The 20,469-nt window shown below is 39.1% G+C and overlaps 2 protein-coding genes across 2 annotated transcripts; both read right to left on the reverse strand.

Annotated features, from left to right (window-relative positions):
• Window positions 1-158: 158 nt before the first annotated feature.
• Window positions 159-13,067, reverse strand: frmd8 (FERM domain containing 8). The gene is made up of 11 exons (XM_061055670.1): window positions 12,922-13,067; window positions 11,686-11,778; window positions 11,397-11,564; window positions 10,782-10,883; window positions 8,446-8,504; window positions 8,136-8,302; window positions 5,537-5,752; window positions 5,312-5,435; window positions 5,050-5,199; window positions 4,181-4,412; window positions 159-2,929 (listed from the first exon to the last, which is right to left on the reverse strand). Exons 2-11 carry the CDS (start codon window positions 11,774-11,776, stop codon window positions 2,817-2,819), a joined length of 1,422 nt encoding a protein of 473 aa, XP_060911653.1. The 5' UTR covers window positions 11,777-11,778; window positions 12,922-13,067; the 3' UTR covers window positions 159-2,816.
• A 2,254-nt stretch (window positions 13,068-15,321) lies between these two features.
• Window positions 15,322-20,046, reverse strand: rom1a (retinal outer segment membrane protein 1a). The gene is made up of 5 exons (XM_061056275.1): window positions 19,933-20,046; window positions 19,471-19,704; window positions 16,509-16,939; window positions 16,140-16,386; window positions 15,322-15,774 (listed from the first exon to the last, which is right to left on the reverse strand). The coding sequence occupies exons 2-5, from the start codon at window positions 19,618-19,620 to the stop codon at window positions 15,568-15,570; spliced, it is 1,035 nt and encodes a 344-aa protein (XP_060912258.1). The 5' UTR covers window positions 19,621-19,704; window positions 19,933-20,046; the 3' UTR covers window positions 15,322-15,567.
• Window positions 20,047-20,469: the final 423 nt, after the last annotated feature.

Below are 20,469 nucleotides of genomic sequence, written 5' to 3' on the forward strand. Positions count from 1 at the left end.
CATAGATTTATTTAACAATTGTGCATCTTTATTTAATGTTCTATATATAAACAAAAAAGCCAATAAAAACAGCTGTAACTTGACAGATGTGAGGATGGGAGACAGTTGACTTCAAAAGAACCTCTGAATGCTGGAGACTATTTTTTAAGAAAAAAAAAAGAAATTACATCAAGTTGAACCAAAGCAAAAGGGCAGCTGGCTTCAATTTTGAAGAAAATAATTTTCATTATTTTGATCAAAGACAAAAAAAAGGAATAGAATATATATTTATATATTCAATCATGGACATTAGTGTAACAGAAGAAATACCACCTGTGATTTGCTTTAGGTATTTTTTCGAGTTATTAACAACTGTAACAAATAACGTTTTTAAGGTCCATGTCAACTAGTTTTTACAGGAGAAATTACAAATGGATCAACATATAGCTTTGCACATTTATTTTATATTTTACTAAAATGAAATGGAAGATGCTGCTCTTTTAATATATTGATGTATGGTTGCAGTGCACTTGAACTGTAGGTGGTAAACACACTAGAAATGAACCCATTTTCTTATATTTGTTTAATAAAAGCACATTAGACATATGTGACTGAAGGCATAACTGACCACTTTACTGAGAGGAATCACAACACACTGTTCAACAGCAACATTGTGCCATTACCCAGAATATCAACAAACTCATAGCTGCTAGGAAAGGTGAAACACGTCTGGTTAAAAAACATGGGGGATAAAATACAAAAAAAAATTAACCATAGCAATAACACCAAGCATGTGTATTTCTTGTTTCCGGGCAACACCAGTCATTCAGATGCCAATTCAGTACAAACAAAAAGGCACTTAATGCTTCTGCAAAGTGACCGCTTGAGAAGAAGATGCTTGATATGACCTATTTCTTCACTTCATTCTTGTGTACAAAGAATATAAAAATGAAAGTAAAAGCATTCTCATAACGGCTAACACAATATACAAAAACATCTGCAGATGTTCAATAGTGTATTAGTATCAATAGTGCAGCATTACATGATGTGTAGTCTGTTGGAATGCCTATTCTACAATGTGGCATGCATAGTGTTAGTTAGCAACAGTATACTGGACTGAGTCAGTTCAGTTACAGACAGTAGCTGATAATATTAAGTGTAGAAAGGTACAAAACATTCTGTTAGCATGCTCAGGGGAATCATGAGGAATACATGACAGAGCTCAATCTCATGGACAGATTATGTTCAAGTGGAAGGCAGCTTTATAAAGATATACTCCTTCTGTCATGGCTTTTATTGAGGTGATCCTGTTGAATGTCAAGATCAAAAACTGCCAGGTGTTCGCATTAAGGTGGAGTTCAGAGGGACTCAGAGGAAACTGAAATCTGTCTCTGAACCATTTAGGTAGAACACTGTGTTGCAGCATTGTTATATAGGCTTGCTTTAAAGTACACACTCTTATTGAAACAGTAAATTTGAATGATTTTCTTGAGATGATCTTTGCAGTATGCATGGAGCACATAGTCGCCTGTAAGTAAAAACATTGTCCAAGAATTTTTTTTTTTTTTCAGATCAACTGTGGCATTTAGTATTTCTTTAGGGAGAAACACAAAGCTGTACAAGGCAACCACATCATTTGAATGTAAAGACCCTTTTCATTCAACTTATATCAACCATGATTGCTAAGATATGTAGGTTCAAGTTTGATGATGACAGATTTAGTAATGACTGTTCTATGTCATGTTAAAGGTCCAAAGCACAGTACTGCATCAGTAATATTTAGGTTGAACCTGGGCATGGCTTTCAAATGAATTGATGTTGCAGATTTCAAAGATCAACTTTGAATATCACATTCTAACCGGCCCATACCTTACATTATTATTACTAACTTCCCTATTGTATTATTTTTATTTGGCATATCCCTTCATTCGGCCCACTGAGGATACTTTGAAGTTGTACCTCCACAACAGGAGGCTGTAAAATGCTTTTTTTTTTAACATGTTTAAACCGCATCAATTCTTTTCTGTTCTTGAAAATAGGAAAATTAAATATGCACCTGGATGGCCTTCCTACAATACGCAACTGAAAACATGAATCATATCATACTTACAAGAGACTTCCGCAACACAAAAAATGTGCTCCCATAAGGACTTTACGATCACTAACAGCCACCACTCAACGTTTCTACCAGTACTTTCTCTAAAATGTTTCATGAAAACAAGGCACTGGCAGTTTGAAAGAGAAGAATAGTCGAGCACGCCCTTAGATCGTCCCCTCAAAATGTCTGTCATGGTGACTGTGAACAGTCTGTGGTAACTCAGACACATCTAAGGAGGACTTCCTTAATGTTTTAAGTTAGAATGAAATGGGATGTATTGTAAGGTGATGTTGATGTTCAGATGTCAAAAAGAGGTAATGCAGTGGTTCTACCCACATGAGGTCTTACATCTTTGAATAATAGCAGTAAAATGCAGCATCAGCGCACTGCAGAAAGGTCATAACAATTTCTCTAAGGCTTGTCTCAGACTCATGTTAAAGGTTCATCATATACTGCTCACAGAGTGTGATATGTACTGCCATCTAATAAATAGCTCACTTCAACCTCAACCTTGGAAGCATTACTGTTAGTAGATATTGTCTTTCACATTACTGTACTCTCTAAATATACACAAATTCAGAAGATAAATATTGTAACTCAACACTAAGATCCCTCACTTGGTCCTTTGCATGTTCATGTTCAGTTAAACGTCTCAAGCTTGTATAAAGTCTTTACGTATCAATCTCAGAATCAATTGTTCAGTTTTTGGTCTTTGAGAGGCGTGTGCTGATCAGGCAGTCTAACCCTGTTCCAGACTATCAGTCACCTGCACAGCAGAGTACGCAGCTGCAGACGGCTGCCGGCTGAAAAAGGATGCAGCTCTTTTTGGCTTCAAGCGTTTGATTTCTTTTCCTGAAAAAAAGACAAAAAAAAAAAACGTTATTACAATGAGACAGCATCAGCAAAGAAGTAGACAGTGACACAATAGAAAACTTTCATAAAGTGTGGTCCATGAAATGTGTGAAAGATTTCTTTCTCTCAAAGTGATGACTTTTAAATGTATTTTAAAACTTAAAGAGTCCATATTATGCCCTTTTTGGGGTTCGTATATTTAATCTATGTTCCTACTTTTGTACGTTCACAATAGCTAAAGTCCGAAAAAAGTGTCTGTTTTCATGTACTGCTCCTCCTTGCTCCCTCTACGCCCTGAGTCCGTCAGCTACGCTCTGCTGAGCCCCCACTGCAGAGCCCCACGTGGGCCAAGTCTGCTCTGATTGGTCGGCCTGTCAGCTCTGCCGTAATTGGTCAGTTGCTCAGCACGGTTCTCGGAAATGTCCAGCCTCTTTTACTATATTGGGAATGCAGCCACTGGCTCCGTCCGAGGGGAGCATAAACATTAGCACCTTAGCACTACTGTGCTGCCGCAGGCTACGGCATATCGTGGGCGTGCTACAGAAGTTAATGGGCGTACAACATGAGCTGCTGGGCTTGCCACAACAAGCCAATGGGCTTAGATCAGTGATATCACACTGACAATGACGTCGGACTGACACATTTTTATCGAGGGGGGCTAGAACTGAGCGTTACATGCGGCTAATGCTACAGCTAACAGGAGGACGTAGGAGAAGCTGCGTTTCCGCGGACTTTGAATTTTTGCACATAGATGTGCCTAAACATGCACAGGACACTTGGAAAACACACTAAAGAGCATATAAAACCAGAAAAAGCATAATATGGGACCTTTAAAATCAAATCTGGTAAGTGTTACAAAAAATAATCTAACGTTATATGCCAGAACGTTTTGAGTATGCTTGAATGCACAAATACTCTACTACTACTATTAATGTAAAAAGTATTTAATTTTTATTTCACTGAAGAATTAGCAAACAAATGAATACAGTAGTATGTTGTGCTTACTTAAAATATAGTTTATAGTCCAGTCAAGTACACTAAACTCACTGAAAGACAAGCCCTTGTTTTTATGTATGCATAATGAGTAAATACAGTAGTTGTTGAATTTTAGTACCCTGTAGGTGTAATACTTTCAGTCCTTTTATGAGTACACTTAAGTGTTCTGTAGCACACTATAATAAGTGTACTTTGTTATGGGGCACTGTAGATTACACAGCCACTTTAGTAGGAACAGCATCTCATTACACTCACCATTATCCACGTAGCTAATGGTGTTCAGAGAATGGACTCGACTGCACAGAACACTGCTCTGTCTGCGCAGCATCCCCCGCCGTCCTCCTCGTCCATTCTTGCTGCTGTCATCCTGCCCGGCGGGCTGTTGGGAACTCGCCTCGCCATCCATTTCAGCTGCAGCTGCAGCTCCGCCCTCTGACCCAGACTTCAGCTCAACGCAGAACTCAATTAAGCCACTCATTAGCTCAGCCTAACATACAGAAAATACACAAAAAAATAGTAATGATTAAGACTGATGGTCAGTATCCTCTCCTTTTGATGATCCATCACTGAACCACATTCATATGAAAGTTCACATTGCCAGCTTTGGATAAAGGCCCTTTGTGATTATGCCTTTCTTCCTCGACTATTATGTAACGTCTCTTCACTATCTGGTGGCTGGGATGATTATTTTCCATCCAACAATCACTGACCCAGGATCAAATAGACTTTGTGAGCACAAAAACATAATTTACTCTAACATCAAGAGCTGTGCTGCTTTGAAGTTAAACAGCCTCAGCAGCAGCACCTGACCCTGAAGCTCTCAGTAACACCAGGTGCAGTGTACTCTCTAGAGAAGGCAATGGATCCCCTCTCCATATCAGGACAGGTGCAATAAGACATACAGAAGATGACTTCATCTGTCACCCTCTCTCGTGACAACAAATTCTTAAGACTATCTTCAAACCACAGCAGAGTTTGTTAAGGTGTGACAAAACAGCTGATCAACACAGCATATTCAGCAGTTCTGAGGTACAGTGTACATGCTGCCTGATGACACTCAGCCAATCAGATGTTAATGGAGCTACAAGTGTGACAATGATTTCATTCCACAAACATGTTCTTACCTGTTTGGAGTAGATCTTTAGCAGCTTGTTGACAGGTGTGCCATCTTCCTCTCCATCAAACTCCAGCCACAGAATGTGTGAGTCGCCCTCCTCCTCCGGGTAGCTGTGGTCCCAGGAAAGCTCTTTGAAATGCAGCCCGAGAAGCACATGCTGCAAGACAATGAGTGTGCATGAAAATTAGGAGAGTTTCAGTATTTCTACAGTGTCAGTTTTTGGGTCATTATTTCACAGAAATGTCAACATAACACAACCCAGGGCTCACCTTCTCTTTGACATCCATAACATAAACTCCCTCGAGGCAGATCCCAACGTTGACAGATTTGCGTTTTCCCCGTTGGAGAATCCCTTGCGCTGGTTTGTCAATCTCCCCAATGAAGAAAGCGCACCTATATTTGTGGTCAATGTTAAACTAAAATGTACTGTATGCGCAGTGAGTCAAGGTAAAAAAATTTAAAAAAAAAAATTGTTTCATTAAAATTGCTTTTACCCGTAATAAGGCAGATTGTGACATGTGTTGAGGTACTGGTGTAGGAGCTGTGTGGGCTCAGGAGCGTTTCCAGCAGACGTGCTGATCTTTCTGTATGCCTCCAAGAGGTTCTGCTCCAGCCCCGTCTGACGGCTCGACTTCCCTCTCAAAGTGGAGAACAAACCTCCACTCCCCATGGCAACATGCGCCGGCACAAAAGAGGACAGCTTCTTCTCTCTTTGGGAAGCGGATGACATAAAGTGTGTATCATTTACAGGTCATGATGTTCAGTTTCATAGGCAAGTGCCCTGTTTACACCTGGTGTTAATGTGTTCTGACTGATCTGATCACAAGCACACAGATCTAAGTACGTCTGTTCACACCTGGCATTAGAATGTGTCTCAACATGTGACTCCAGTGACACTTCTGAATGGATCTCAAATAACAGCTGGAAACACAAATAAACATGTGCAACATGTCTCTAAAAAAAACATCATCTGAAACTAAATGTACGCAGAGAGAAAGAAAGAGAGAACCAAAAGGTGTATAGAGGTGAACACTTCAGCTATAACTTTATAGCTCCTATGAGGAACCTTTGGGCTGGGTCACTTTGGTGCCCCCTGTAGACAAAGCAGGGCAATTTCTCTCTTTGCTGATCTTGTCCTGTACATGTGTTAGCAGTGTTTTCTGCACTGCCGAAGTGCCCTTGAGCAAAGAACCGAACCCCCCACTGCTCAGGTGCGCTCTCTGTGTACAGCACCACTCTGACATCTCTCCATTATTGCATGTCCATGTTTCCAGTCTGTGTGTTTGAGTAGCATGTCTCTCAATAACAGAGTGCTAAACCAAATTTCACCTTCAGGATTAATAGAGTATAAAAAAATATATATGATTTTTTTACCAGATGTCCAGGCAGTGTGCTGTTTATTGCCTGGATTGACACCAACCTCAGGGGTGACAGTTAGTAGCTAAATAGAGACAATCAATCTTCTCTCTAATGATCATTTTGCTTTTGTAGCTCATATAGAAGGATCAATATAAATTTAGGTTTGTTTCATTAGTCTAAAAACTCCTCAAGAGAGCTTTAATAATAACAATAACAATAATAATAATAAAGCCTAATGTTAATCTATAGTTGTAGAATGAAGTGAAGTTTGAGACCCCACTACATACTTGTTTCTGTTCACAGTGACAAACAGACCTGCGTTAGCTACACATTTCACGTATGAAATAGAGGCTTTATCATTATTATAAAATGTGATCAACTGGTTGTCGGTCACATGTGTCTCTATTTCTTCCCTCGTCCATATTGTGAAGAAAAAAAAATTGCATAAAGATGTGATTTCCTCATGTTTCTGAACAGAGCCCACTATACTGCATTAACTGCAATTACTGGAATGACAGGAGAAAAAGGGCCTTTACAAGGAACAGGGGGGAAATACTTCATCAAGTAGCAATGAATCACATCCATAGTTAAGAGTTTCTACCTGTGATCATATAACGGGTCTTTATATAAATAAAGAAAACAGAACATGATTCTCATCATTTCGGAAGGAAGTGGTTATTTCCTTTATTTTTGTTTTGATCATTATGTCACAGCCAACTGAGAACCCTAATTTAAAGTACAAACCTGTCAAGTACTCACAGGGAAGTAGACCATAACCCCAGACCTTATCAGAGCTCGATAAGTGTAGAATCATGAGACCCCCTTGTAAATATCTGTCCTCCCTGCTATCTGTATGCAGCCTGTAACATGTGTCATGAGTATCTATTAAAGGGTTGTGGTGACTAAACTCCTTGAATATAGCAGTAGTACATTGTGCAGTGTTAGAGGAGCCCTGTCGGGTATCATTCATTCTACAAGCTTAATCACAATCAAGTCTTAAGAGGCTTTACACAGAAAAAAAGACTCATATTCCCATGATCATCCCACTCCAATCAAAAATGTCATCTCACCCATTCTTGTACTTGACACCGACTAACTAACAATCACCTGAAAAACCCCGCTGTGACACAATGTGAATGTTGCTGACGTTCAAAAAAAAAATCAAAGCTTCTAAACTCAAGAGACACTGTTGACCTTTTTCACAATGCCTGTAGATTTTCATCAAATTGCTGCTTGTTGTCGCTGATTGTCCCAAAGTACTTTAAGCTGCTCATTCTGTGAGCAACACTTAGGAGAATGTGGGTTGAGGGTCATGGATTTTTGTTGTGTTTTCAGCAAGTCTATTCTTTACAGTTTATCAAGCTGAAGAGAGGCACCCTCTCAAAGTTGGACAAAATGAGGGTCATGGGCTTATTTCTTCATTTTCTAAAAAAGGAGAACTAAAACCAGGTCAAATGGGAACTTCACAAAATGCAACTGTGAGTAAGTGGTAGAGCCAAAAAAAAGGTCTATTAGGAGAAAAAATCACTCTCATTTCTGTCAGTACAATTAAAAACTACAGCCAGGTGGTAGCTGGTTTAGCTTAGCATAAAGACTGCACGCAGGGGGGAAAAGCTGGTATCTTCAACTATCGCTTTAAAAGAAGCCAAATTGTCAGCAATGCAACCATCCACAGTATTTTTAACAAAACATTTACAACCAACGACCAGAGTATGGTCAACATTCTTGATTTACCTCACAGTAGTAGTAAAATGTGCATCGTCGAGGCCGGTTCCCTCTTCGAGAGCGAGTGACAAGGCTCCAAGACCCGTCCAGTGCTCGGGATCACAGGGGTATCGACCTGTGAGGATGTTGCTCCTGGCCTCCTCGTACAGAAGTCTCAGGACGCCATCATCATCTATCTGCTCAGGACGGAGACAGTGACCACATTTAGCTCACTCTGGATTGTGTACTTCAATACAGACTCGGAGTCCTAAATATGAAGCGATAGATACAAATGCTTTTATAATTCACTCATATCTACATAAATACATCTTTTCAGTACCTGAAGTTCTTTAGATTTAGGATAAAACACGTTTCTGCGGTACTGGAGAAACGGTTCATCTGAGGAAAAAGCAGAGGACAATGATGCATTAGGGACAGGCGACTATCTTTATTATCTTTTATCCATTTGTTACCGAGTGGGTTTTATCCCACAGTGGAGGAGTGAGAGTATAGAGACAAACACTGTGGTGGAGGGGGGGGAGGGGGGGGATCTGCCAGTCAAGCCCCATCCCACCCACTCTGCTACACCTTATTGTCCTCTCCTTTAGTGTGGGAGGAAACCCTCTCTTCTCCACACAGAAACAGAACAGTTAAAGGATTATGTAATTATTTTGGTGATTTAAAAAGAAAAGAAAAGCTATGACAGTTTTTCTAATGCACTTTGCAGACCTGTCCTACTGAAAGGACCTACAGCATCACAAATAGATAAGTGTGGGCTGATCGTCTTTTTACGCTCAAAGGCGGGACAGACAACACCACACTGAGTATATTGGACAGGAAGTTGTAGCAATAAGCACATTCAAATACATTTCTTCTTTAGAATGCCACACTATATTAAGTGTATATAACACATTGCTCAGCAAGGGTTCCTGTAAATCTTAGAGTGTCACAAGGTGAACAAAATGTTCATAAAAACAACAAGGATAATGTTGACATTGTTTTATGTCTATTTCTGTCTTCTGTAAAACCGAGAAGATGACAATCAATCAATCTTTATTTGGATAGCGCCAATTCATAACAAATGTGATCTTAAGACAATTTACAAGAGAGCGGATGAAAAACCTTACTCATTGTTTTATTATCTTCAAAGACCCAACATTAATCCATCATGAGTACCAATCAACATTTAGCAGCGTTACAGTGGCAATGAAAACACTTTGAGCAGAACCAGACTCATGTTGAACAGCTGTCTGCTGAAACTGTGCTGGGCTTGAAAAGTGAGATAGAGGAAGATGCAGGAAGAAGAAGAAGAAGAATCAAGACAAACAGATATGCACTAAGGAAAAACTTAAAGGGTGAGTCATACACCTTAAATGTTTCCAAATACTTGGCCAACAAAAAAGATTCTGATTCTGCTTTTTCAGTCCAACTATTCTTCAAAAGTCCAAAGATAGTCAGAAGTTTGACTCTACATAAGACAGAGATTACCAAGCACATAAAGCCTGACCTGTAGTAGCCCATAGTTTGGATGTTTGCTTGAAAAATGACGATTAACTATTATTAACTATGCACAATAATTGTACTGTTGATCAACTAATCCTTTTTGTTGAAGAACTGTTTCAGCTCTCTTTACATTGACTTTGATATTTTAGAACTAGACCTGAAGTTTTGCTTAAGTTACACTGGAGCCTCTGTATCATGGGCTAGTTCATTTTTAAACATACAGAGTAACTATTGAACATTCTGTTTTTTAATGCTCAGGTTTATCATTTGCACAGGATATCGTGGTCACTGCTGCATCGTATCAGGGCAGGATTGATAAAAATCACTCCTCCATGTAAGTGATTCCAATAATATTGTTAAAAAACAGATGGATTGGAGGGGAAAATGTCTAAAAAGCACTAACTACTCTACAATTCATAAATATTTAAAGATGTCTAAACGTATGTGTTCACTGTTCATTTAGGTTATTGAGCTTGACACGTCAAAAGAAATGCAGCAACTGTAAACTCTCCTTCCCTTCATACTGCTTGATGCATACATATTTCCTTGTGCTCCTACCTTCACTTTGTTTGTTAAGCAACAGGTGTTTACTGCTTAGGATACAAACTCCCTCAGTAATCTTTGATTTATTCCAAACAAATCCCACAGCTCTTTAAATGTCATTTACACTGAGAAAGCTACTGAGCAAAACAAAAATATATAAATAAGCTACAAATCCACAGGGAGCAACTGCAGAGAGAAACAGGTCTTGCTTGGCATACAGAGACACACAGAGTGTTTTACAAAGCAGGCTGCTGAGGGAATCAAAGGTGTATTTACTGCCCTTATCCTGAGCAGTATTTGAGTAACTCAAACACAACATTTCCATACTGCTAGTGACTAATCACATTTCTTACAGACACTTTTCCATAGTTTTAACCAAAGCTGGCATATTTTATGTGACTATTAGACACAGTACTACTGTGTAGTTGCACTGGAGAGTTTGTTAATTGTTTCCTGTCTTTGTTAGGCAGAAATGCTCTGTGACAAACTTGGCTGCATAGATAAGAAATTAGCAGAGTCCTCCAATCCTTACTTTGATTTAAGAATCTATGTTTCCTCATCAGATGAGTTTGGACTAAATTGCAGAACACTTAGTGCCTATAAAGACACTGACGTAATTGTCATACTCACCTTGTGAAATATCTTCCTCCGAGGCCAGAGTGAACCGATACAGTAAGTCCTGCCACTGCCGACACAGTTTGTACGGCTGATGTCTCGCTTTCAGCTGCAAATCTGAGGAGTCAGTGGGAGGCAAATGTAACACGGTGAGATGTGTCTGTTTTCCAACTCTAACTCTTGTGTTGTTATTGTTTTACTGGAGCTGCCTACACTGATGTAAGGTACAATCATCTGAAAAAAGTACATAGCCACTTCAAACTTCAAACCATAAAAAAATAGCAATTGATGTTCTGTTGCTAACATAATGTTTCAACTAAATAATACCATTTTCAGTAAAATACATTAGGTATACATATATAATTGATCCTTGTACCATTTTATAGATAATACAAGCAACACAGCACTTAGTCGATCTTAATTAAGCCGGTTCAGGCATCTAGAAGCACTTCCTGTCTTGCATCTCGCACAACAAAAATCACATTTGGTGATCTGTTGTAGCCAGACTCTGAGGTTTCACAGAGAAAGAAAACTCATATATACACATCTACATTCTTATATGATAGCACTCGAAGATAAATGTTTGCAGCTTTTATCTGAGTAAATAGTGGGAGGAAAAAAAGTACATACCGAGCAGCGGAGAACAAAGCCAGAAGGCAAAAGCATCCTGTGCAGACTCAGGAACATGGAGAGCCTCACGAACACTGCGACCCAACTCCTGCACGCTGACACTGCCAAGCCCTTCTACCGTTAAGTGTACTGCGCTGTCACCAAACAGGTATATAAGGACATCTTGAGCTGTGAGAACACAACCACACAAAATTAACTCAAAGTATGACACATCAAAAAAGAGAGAAAAGAAGAAAAAATATAATTCATGTTGTTGAGGATAGCTTTATCAAGATTTCTTGCAACCTACCACGGGAAAGTGTTGCAGAAGAAGCAACACTTCCTCTTTGCGAGTGATCGTTTGATGGATCAGGAGGAAAATTGCAGTCATCTCCTTCCATCTCTAACATGAAACACAAGTCCAAATTACTCAAGAGTATATACACAGAAACACAACATGTGCACAACATGAATTAGAAACGGCTCTAAAAATAGGTCTGGGAGCCTGGATGGGAAAAGTTTTCTAAAAGCTCAATAGCTCATATGTTTGAGATAGACTCTCCACCTACAAAAGTAAACATAAACAGCTGCCATGCAGAATTCATTTACATAGGCATCCGAAGCTAAAGTGTCTTACGGGACACATAGGGACTTCTTTGAAATATATGTGCGATAGGAAAGGATTTTTTTAACCCTTAACTTTATGATATCTTAAAGTCAGAGTTATCCATGTGACGTCATAGCTGCACAAATGTTGGCTGTTACTGAGAGTCTATGGTCTGGTTGTATGTGTTGATCACTCTGACATCAGCCCGAGCAAATGCTTCAGAGGTGACTAGACTGATATCAGCTTATTACAGTGGGCAGGTCTATCTCATACCCTTTCTTTAGCTATGCTTAATTTAACAGTAATCAAACTAATATAGCCCCTGCTTCACTGTGCACCAGCGACACCATGTGGTAGTAGATTGGAAAAGACCCTGTGTACAACAAGAAAATCTAAGTCGACTGCTGTTGACCTCACCCTATAGTAGTTAAATTATCATGTAACACCTACATTTTATTTTGGTCTACTCCAGTTCACATGGTATGAATATAATTTAAAGCATTGTTATTATAGCGTCAAGACATAGAACATGTATATACAGAGATAAAGCACAGAGATACGATATATTTTATGTAGTGTATCTTATACTGCTGGGACGAGGACTAGTTAGCAATCCAAGTAAAACTGACTTCCCCTGAAAATACTCAAACAACAACTGAAAGTCTCTGGAAACCACATAGCGTCACTTTAACTCAATTTCTTAAAGTGTATTTCAAAGGAAACCAACCATGCTAGCTACTGTCATGAAACGTTTCAGGGTCATATTTTACATTGTCCTTGTAACATTAACTTTACTTGAGGTATAACAATGATGTCAGTCATCAGTTCATAACAGTTTTCTCACCAGCTAGCTATCTTCTGGGTTTTTGCCCAACAGTCTCACATACTGTAGTGTTGATAGTAAACGAAGGAACAAAAATGTCTCTGTCGACCACCTACCTGTCACTTCTGCTTAATTCCCTCCACTTATAGCTAATACTCTGGATGAGATCCTACCAAATGTGTTAGGTAAATACAGAAGCTAGTCAGCAACCCGCTGTTATTGCCCTGACTACGGCTAGCCAGTTGTCTAAAACTAGCTTTCCGGGCAGCTGCAACAGTTAGTGAGAAACCGGCGGATGATCGGTTCTTTCTGAACGACTCTTTAATGGGCGTGACATTCCGCCTGGAAATGACAAAACACCACTCAGCTGGAAAAGTCAATGAATAATGAGCCTTGAAATAGCTTAAAGTGGATATTTCAAAGGGTTCATAATGAGATAATTTGAAGTAACAATGACGGACAGCCTGTGTACATTTCAAACGAAAGCGTTTAAAAAGGTTTGATCTTGAGAATGATTTGAACATAAAGTCTAAAATATAAAAGCGCGTCGTCGTCACGTCATGTGACCACAACGTCATTTCATCTGAACTACTCAGGCAGCGGATGTTATCTGCTGAGCAGTCCGTTCACACGCAACAACGCATATGCAATACTTTCTGGTTTAATATTCCTTCTTAAAGTATTTGATAACTGTGGAGGAATATAATTTATTTTGAGATGGGACTTTTGTGTTTCTAAACTTGCCATTTAGTTGTCGAAAATTCATCAGCAGGTCCGTCTTTACTGGAAACTGGCCTATTTACAAAATTGTACCCCACACTATTGCCCGATATGGAATAAGATGTGTTTTGTTTAAACGAAAGTCTTTATGTTTTCATGATTGGGTGGAGAGGGCTATTTGGTCCATTTTACATAGATTCAGGAGGGAATCTTCTCGAATACAGTGATTTCATGGAGAAGTTTAATATTGAATCCACAAAAACACAATATTCAACAGTTATTACGGCAATTCCTCAAGCGATCCTAAATGTGATGAAAGGCACATTAACATTTGATAAGATAATACTAAGGTTGCCTTCACTACACATAGGCCTAGATGAAATCGAGCTTTTGGAGAAGAAATATACAAATACGATTATTAGAGGCATCTAACTTCTGAACAATTTCCATTTTCATCAAAAAGAAAAAAATATATTAAAAGAATATTATAAGAATATGTTGTGTTGAAAATATTTCAAGAGTTAGGACTGAATCACTCTCCCCATTTCATCAATGACTTACACAGTTCAATAAACATGATGTGAATATGGGATCATCTACAAGTAGAAAATAGGGAAAATCTTTCATTTTCAACTGTGATTTTTTTTATATGTACAGCAGAATCCACCATATGAGAGTACTGACTTAGGTCAAGTCTTTAAGTCTGCCTATAGCTGCAGAAGGTCACTCCAGTGTGTTAAAGGACCTTTGATAAAACTCTTCACGTTTACAATTAATATATATGCCTACACTTACTATATCTTCTTTTAAGTAACATAATAGAATAGTAGTAAGTAAAAACCTCCTTAGCTAAATTCCTAAAGGAATATGTTTATCTAAAGTCACAATTGAAAGCACTTTATTTCAAACATTTCAAACAAACTTCTGCATACTGTCTAATGTGCAAAATTACATTTGTTGCAAATGTTTCTCTTTCATTTCAACATTGCAAATGAGTTAATTGCAAGTAAGACAGTGTGCAGGAGTTTGCTTGCAAATGTTTTGGACTCATTCCTATGCACCTGTCTTATGAAACTGATGTGCAAATCATAGTGTAGGCTTTTGGGATAGCACCTGGGATGGCCCGTGAGATTTTCTAGGGGAGGGGTGAGGGAAGGGGACATGCTACCACTGGCCAACACTGTGGAAACACCCCCTGACTGTATCCTGACACAGGTGTATATTTGCAAGGGTAGCAGGTTCAGTATTAACAAATGGGATTAAAAGCTTAAACAAAGGTGTCAGAACAGAGGACACACTCAATGGCTTTCACTGCATTAGGGACATTGTTGATGAATCAATCTTTTTAATCCTGCTACTTACAGTAACAGCAAGAAGAGAAAGGGGGTTGCATAAACACCTAGGAGCTCCTGTTCTAGAGGATGACATCTGACATGTGAAGCAATAAGATACTAGCATGTGCATTAGAAAAGGCAATGAGTGACTCCACTTCATAAGGCAATAAGTAACTCCAAACTTTAATAAGTTATATAATGTCACAGTCCTGTTACACAGTGGAGCATTGTGCTTTATGTCTCTCCAGTCAGCATTACATCCTGTATGATCAACATCCGTTGTGTACACTACCTCATTCTGTTTCCCTGCTGACTGATTGGTGTTGTGTTATTGCTTTTATAACCAAGACTTGTGAGAGTGATTTTAATGATATCACAGTCAAATTTATTATTGGAAAGGATTTGGTGTATTTGTGAAAGAATGTGGTGAATAATATTAAGCACAATATTCATAATAAGGGTTATTTAAAATAAATTCTAAACAGTGAAAATCATACAGTAACTTCTTTGGGTAAAGCTATATGTTTTGCAGTCAGTGTATGTAATTTGAATGTGAAACTACAAAATATACAATAATTTGACCAGTGGTGGTCATCTCAAAATAGAAAATGCTTCCCCTTAATCTTTCAAATTCATGGACACTTTCATTATTATAAAACTTTTAAAATCCTTATTCATTTCCCTCTCTGTGACTACATCATTTGTGGTTTAGGTTGTAGCTGCGCTGGTCGATTCGCCCTCTTCCACCTTGTTTGTGAACAGGAGGAACTTCATTAAAGGGTCGACAAACTCCATGACGGTTTCTTTTACTCCTTTCTCCAGCAAGTACCCCTCTGTCTCAATCTCAGTGTTTTCCTTCCCTGCCACTGCCTCCATTGAGGTCTGCAGGAACCGCAAGCTGACCAGCACAGATCCCTGAAGCGAAGGGAGGAAGGTGGAGAAAATGGAGAGTGGGTTAGAAGTCGATCAGTTTACAATAGAGAGCATCATCAAGGAGCAACTTAGACTAGTGAGTGGTGAATGATGGATTTATATGAATTGTGGCCTTTGATGCAATGCATAAATAAGTAATCAACTGATGCTCACGCTCAGCCTTGCATGCATTGCTAACTGTGATCATACTGTACAATGGTAGGATATTGCAATACAGTTTTTGACATTGCACAGACATTGCACAATGTTACATTTAGTATAGCATCTGTACCAACCCCCAAAAAGTCCATGCCTTAACTAAGCTACCCTCTGCCTTACATACTGTTGTAATTCTCATCATAATTCACCTGTAAGAGGAAGACTGACAGCACTGCGGTACCAATGGTATTCATCAGTCCCATGTAGTAGTTGACCAGGGCCTCTCTGCAGCCTCGGAGGTAGATGTTGAGCTCTTCAGTTTGGTAGTCATAGTTATAGTGAGCAGTGTTGTTGGTGAGCTGATACTGGATGCAAGGCCGTGGAGAGGTAGGGTTGCAGCAACTAAATGGGACTCCATCGACCAAGTAACGGCCGTCCACATTGCTTTTGATGCGGCTAATGAAACAATGAAGAGATATGCTTCAGATTGTGAACATGTTATTCTATTACTGTTTTTGTATGAAAGCCTGTAAAAAGATGTCCCTTTTATATTCATAAATAGTTTCTGGGAAACTTACTCTTTCACTTCCTTAGAGTTGAAATCAAGGTATCTGTTGCTGATCCATTGGACTTCAAACCAGTCCCTGAAGTCGTTGTTTCCACAGCACTCAAAAGCCATCTGCAGGTAGTCAATGTTCTGTTTCTGGAAACAGCGGCCCGGGGTGTCTGTATCCTTGTAGAAACGGATGCCATTCCTCAGGCCAAGCTTCAGGGAAAACTCCAGACTGCCTGTCATTGCAAAGCTCATGATGACTGCGAGCAGCATGAGGACAGTGAAGAAAGAAGAGATGGCAAAATATGGCTTCAGGAATTTCTTCCAGCGAGGAAATTGGTCAGCATCCAGAGCATCCTGACAGATCTTTGAAGCAAAGTAGTTGATACCCAAAGAGGCCAGACCAACAATCATGAGGGTGTTGGGCACCACATGAATGTTTGAGTTATCCATTACCTGTAAGTAAGTCACACACACATGTTATCAGTAATAATCCTATCTGTTTGCTGTAAGCAAGTCCAAAGACATGGCAAACCAGTCCAGGGTGTACCCTGCCTCTAGCCCAATGACAGCTGGGATCGAATGGGAAAGCAGTATAGATAAAAGATGGATGGATGGATGGGCTCCGGTGGCCTATGGTTCGTTCCTGCGCTCCATGTACAGAGGCCACAGTCCTATAAGCAAGGGGCTCTGGTTCAAATCCGACCTGTGGCCCCCACTCTCTTTCTCCCTGATTTCCGAGTCAATGCCTTGTCCCTCAAATAAATGGATAAATAAAAGACCCCCCCCCCCCCCCAAAAAAAGCTATATAAGCAGGTATATGTATCATTTCTGATGATTTTTGCCTAAAATCAACTGAAATATATGTTTAACATCAACTTCCAAACACTCACAAATAAGCAAAGTTATACCTATTATTGCAGCTCTTTTTCCTAACTGAAGCTGTACTGTATGTTACTAGTAATGAGAAATATTTATAGCTGCTGCAGTTATGGATGTCTGGGTGTAAACTTATAGGTGGATTGTGCCTTACTTTAACCATATGTACAAATAAAATAATACAGTTGGATTTATAATTAAAGCTTTGACAAAAAGGAAAGTCTTGAGAGCTCGTATGTTCAAACAATGTGTGATGGCAGTCCTCCTTGATGTGTAACAGAAATTCAAAAAGAGAAACGTGACTCTCTTCTGGAAAAAAGGTGAGACTACTTTACCCATTATTGGCTATTATTCTATTATTGGCTTTTTTGATTGTATAAATCAAGCTACAAAGCAACCCTCTCAAGTGGCAAAAACCGCCATCATAATTTGTGAAGAAGTCTGTGTTTTAACATTCATTCAACATGCTTTGAGATCTACACAATCAGTGTGTTGTTGAACCCTGGAAGTTAGAACAAGTTGAAGGTTAAACCTTAATTTAAACAGGCAATCTCTGGTAATCAGTCAGATAATCATTCATAATTGAGAGCCTCTCAGATGAATCAGCTTTGAGCACTGAGCAGCTCACGTCCATGATAGCTTTTTAGCTCAAGGGCTCCTAAAGTAACACTGAGTTACTGAGGAGACGTGGAGTAGATTTCTACGGTCAATTATTTAAAATGGTCAAATTTAACACTGACAGGTCAAAAATTGTTTCTCCAATGACCTGCAAATTTTCCAAAGGTTTTAATGTCCTACAACCCATTGAGGTTTCATACAATACATTAGAGTCTTCAAGAAAAGTCTTTGGAAAACAACATGCCTCTGGTTTCTGCATTAGATAGTTAAGTCAAGAATGATGATTTTAGTAAAAGTTTAAATTTGTTGGATCATTTTATAAAGAATAATAGTTGAATAACCTTACAGGGTGAAAAAAATGTGTGTAAGGTTACTAAAGAAACCCAAATTATTGCACAAAATCCGGTAGGACTAGGTTAGATGTCTAAGAGGATTTTTATTGCCCTGAATTTTCTTCATTGCAAATTGATGGGATGAACATTAGTGGTGTAAAAAAACAAACAATGAAATAGGCGCAGTGACATGACATGAAATTATTTGTTTAAGTGTTGCTTATTCGCCGATTAATTTAATTATTATTCATTATATTTACATGAAAATCTACACTTTTTAAAGGCATAATAACAGGGTGCTGTCATAACCATTGTTATTCAAACTTATGGGGCACAGGTATTGTAGTGGTTAGTGCATGTACACCAAGTACGGAGGCTTTAGTCCCCTAAGCAGGCGGCCTGGGATCGAATCCTACCTGTGGCTCCTTTCCTGTATGTCATTCCCACCCGCTCTCTCCCCTATTTCTGCCTCTATCCACTGTCCTATCTCTAAAATAATGGCATAAAAAGCCTAAAAGTAAAACCTTTAAAAAAAATCTAAAATAACAATTAAATCAGATTACAAAGAGCTTCTTCAACTCAAAAGTTTAAAAAATGAACAGTAGGTTTTTTAAATACTTTCATTTGAAATGACAGTGTTCTGAAATAGAGAATTAGTTTATTTCAACTGACAAAGCCTGGTTTATTAAATGATGAGTGGGGACATAAAAACAGGTCACAGGTGTAACTCACTCTTTTACATACTCGATTAACAAGGGACTTTCTAAAACATTATCAAATTTAATTTATCCTTTTTTACAGTTTTTCCACAAATTCTCCCAGATGGTTTTAATCAAGACGGACAACTTGTGTCTGTCAGCTGAGCCACTCTAGGGTATAATCAACTACGTCACTTTTCAACATAAAAATATTACGTTCCTCTCTCTCTAAGTATCTACAGGCTACTACTGTATTAATTATACTTTATCTATCAGGTATGTTCTGATTATGACAAGCTATGCATTTGAATTTACTTCAAGGTAGAAACTTAGTTTGGACTACATACACTACTTCAGAGTTGCAGTTAAAAATCCTCATTTCATGTCTCTCACTTTTGCAGGTAAACTGTAAAGCATTGATAAAAGTGATAGTAGTCATAGCATTAGACTTAGAAAGTACCTCCGCTCTCCTGAGCAGCTCTGTCTTGAGGATGCAGCCCAGGCTGAAGGTTAAAGCTCCAGCCACTGTGCCACTCAAGGAAAGGAGCCATAGTCCCTTGGCGAGCTGCACTCTTTTCTGGAAGGGGAACTTCATCTTCATAACCACCATGGTGGCAGGGAGGGAATCTGAGTCTCACCAGGGAAGTAGGGGAAGGAAAACGATGGGGCAACGACAGACGATGATGTCGTTTGCCTGCAAGGACGAAGACGTGATAGGCAGGACTTCAAAAGCCTTCAGGATTAAGATGAAAAAGTGGAACTCAACACTTCTAGTACACAATGAAAAGAGACTGCACAGACTTTTAGAGAATAATTGAAAAGTTAAGAGAGTTTAGCGTCAATTCTTGCTGAAAAATTGTTGAGCTTCACAATTCACGGACAGCATCTGCAACTGTTCAGACATTGGTGTATCAAAGCTCACCTTATTTTTGTCCCAAAACTGAGCTGAAAAAAGTCCAGTTATCTCCACTGATCACTACGTACCCTCCAGTGTGCCACACAGTAGATTTGGCACACTGGATTTGGCAAACCTGGATTCTGGGAGCGTCTTACCTCTATCCTCTTAATCCATAAATCCAGGCCATTGTGTGCTTAGCACCCATCACTCATACAAAGGGACACGTAGGTGACAACACAAATTAAATCTGACAGAGAGATGGATATACACTCACCGGCCCCTTTATTAGGTACCTTACTAGTACCGGGTTGGACCCCCTTTTGCCTTTAGAACTGTTTTAATTTTTCATGGCATAGATTCAACAAGGTGCTGGAAACATTTCTTTAGAGATTTTGGTCAATATTGACATGATAGCATCACACAGTTCCTGCAGATTTGTCGGCTGCACATCCATGAGACGAATCTCCAGTTCCCAAAAGTGCTCTTTTGGATTGAGATCGGGTGACTGTGTAGACCATTTGAGTACAGTGAACTCATCGTCATGTTCAAGACACCAGTTTG

This window comes from Labrus mixtus, chromosome 14, assembly GCF_963584025.1.
Source record: "Labrus mixtus chromosome 14, fLabMix1.1, whole genome shotgun sequence".
In the NCBI taxonomy this organism is placed as follows: domain Eukaryota; kingdom Metazoa; phylum Chordata; class Actinopteri; order Labriformes; family Labridae; genus Labrus; species Labrus mixtus.

Coding starts and splice junctions, on each gene's coding strand:
- rom1a (XM_061056275.1), bottom strand. CDS start 19,620: ATGGTGGTTATGAAGATGAAGTTCCCCTTCCAGAAAAGAGTGCAGCTC. Junction 16,940..19,470: donor AGCTGCTCAGGAGAGCGGAG/GTACTTTCTAAG, acceptor ACTTACTTACAG/GTAATGGATAACTCAAACAT. Junction 16,387..16,508: donor AACTCTAAGGAAGTGAAAGA/GTAAGTTTCCCA, acceptor TTGTTTCATTAG/CCGCATCAAAAGCAATGTGG.
- frmd8 (XM_061055670.1), bottom strand. CDS start 11,776: ATGGAAGGAGATGACTGCAATTTTCCTCCTGATCCATCAAACGATCAC. Junction 5,753..8,135: donor CATTTTACTACTACTGTGAG/GTAAATCAAGAA, acceptor CGCTTCCCAAAG/AGAGAAGAAGCTGTCCTCTT. Junction 5,436..5,536: donor CACAATCTGCCTTATTACGG/GTAAAAGCAATT, acceptor CCACAAATATAG/GTGCGCTTTCTTCATTGGGG.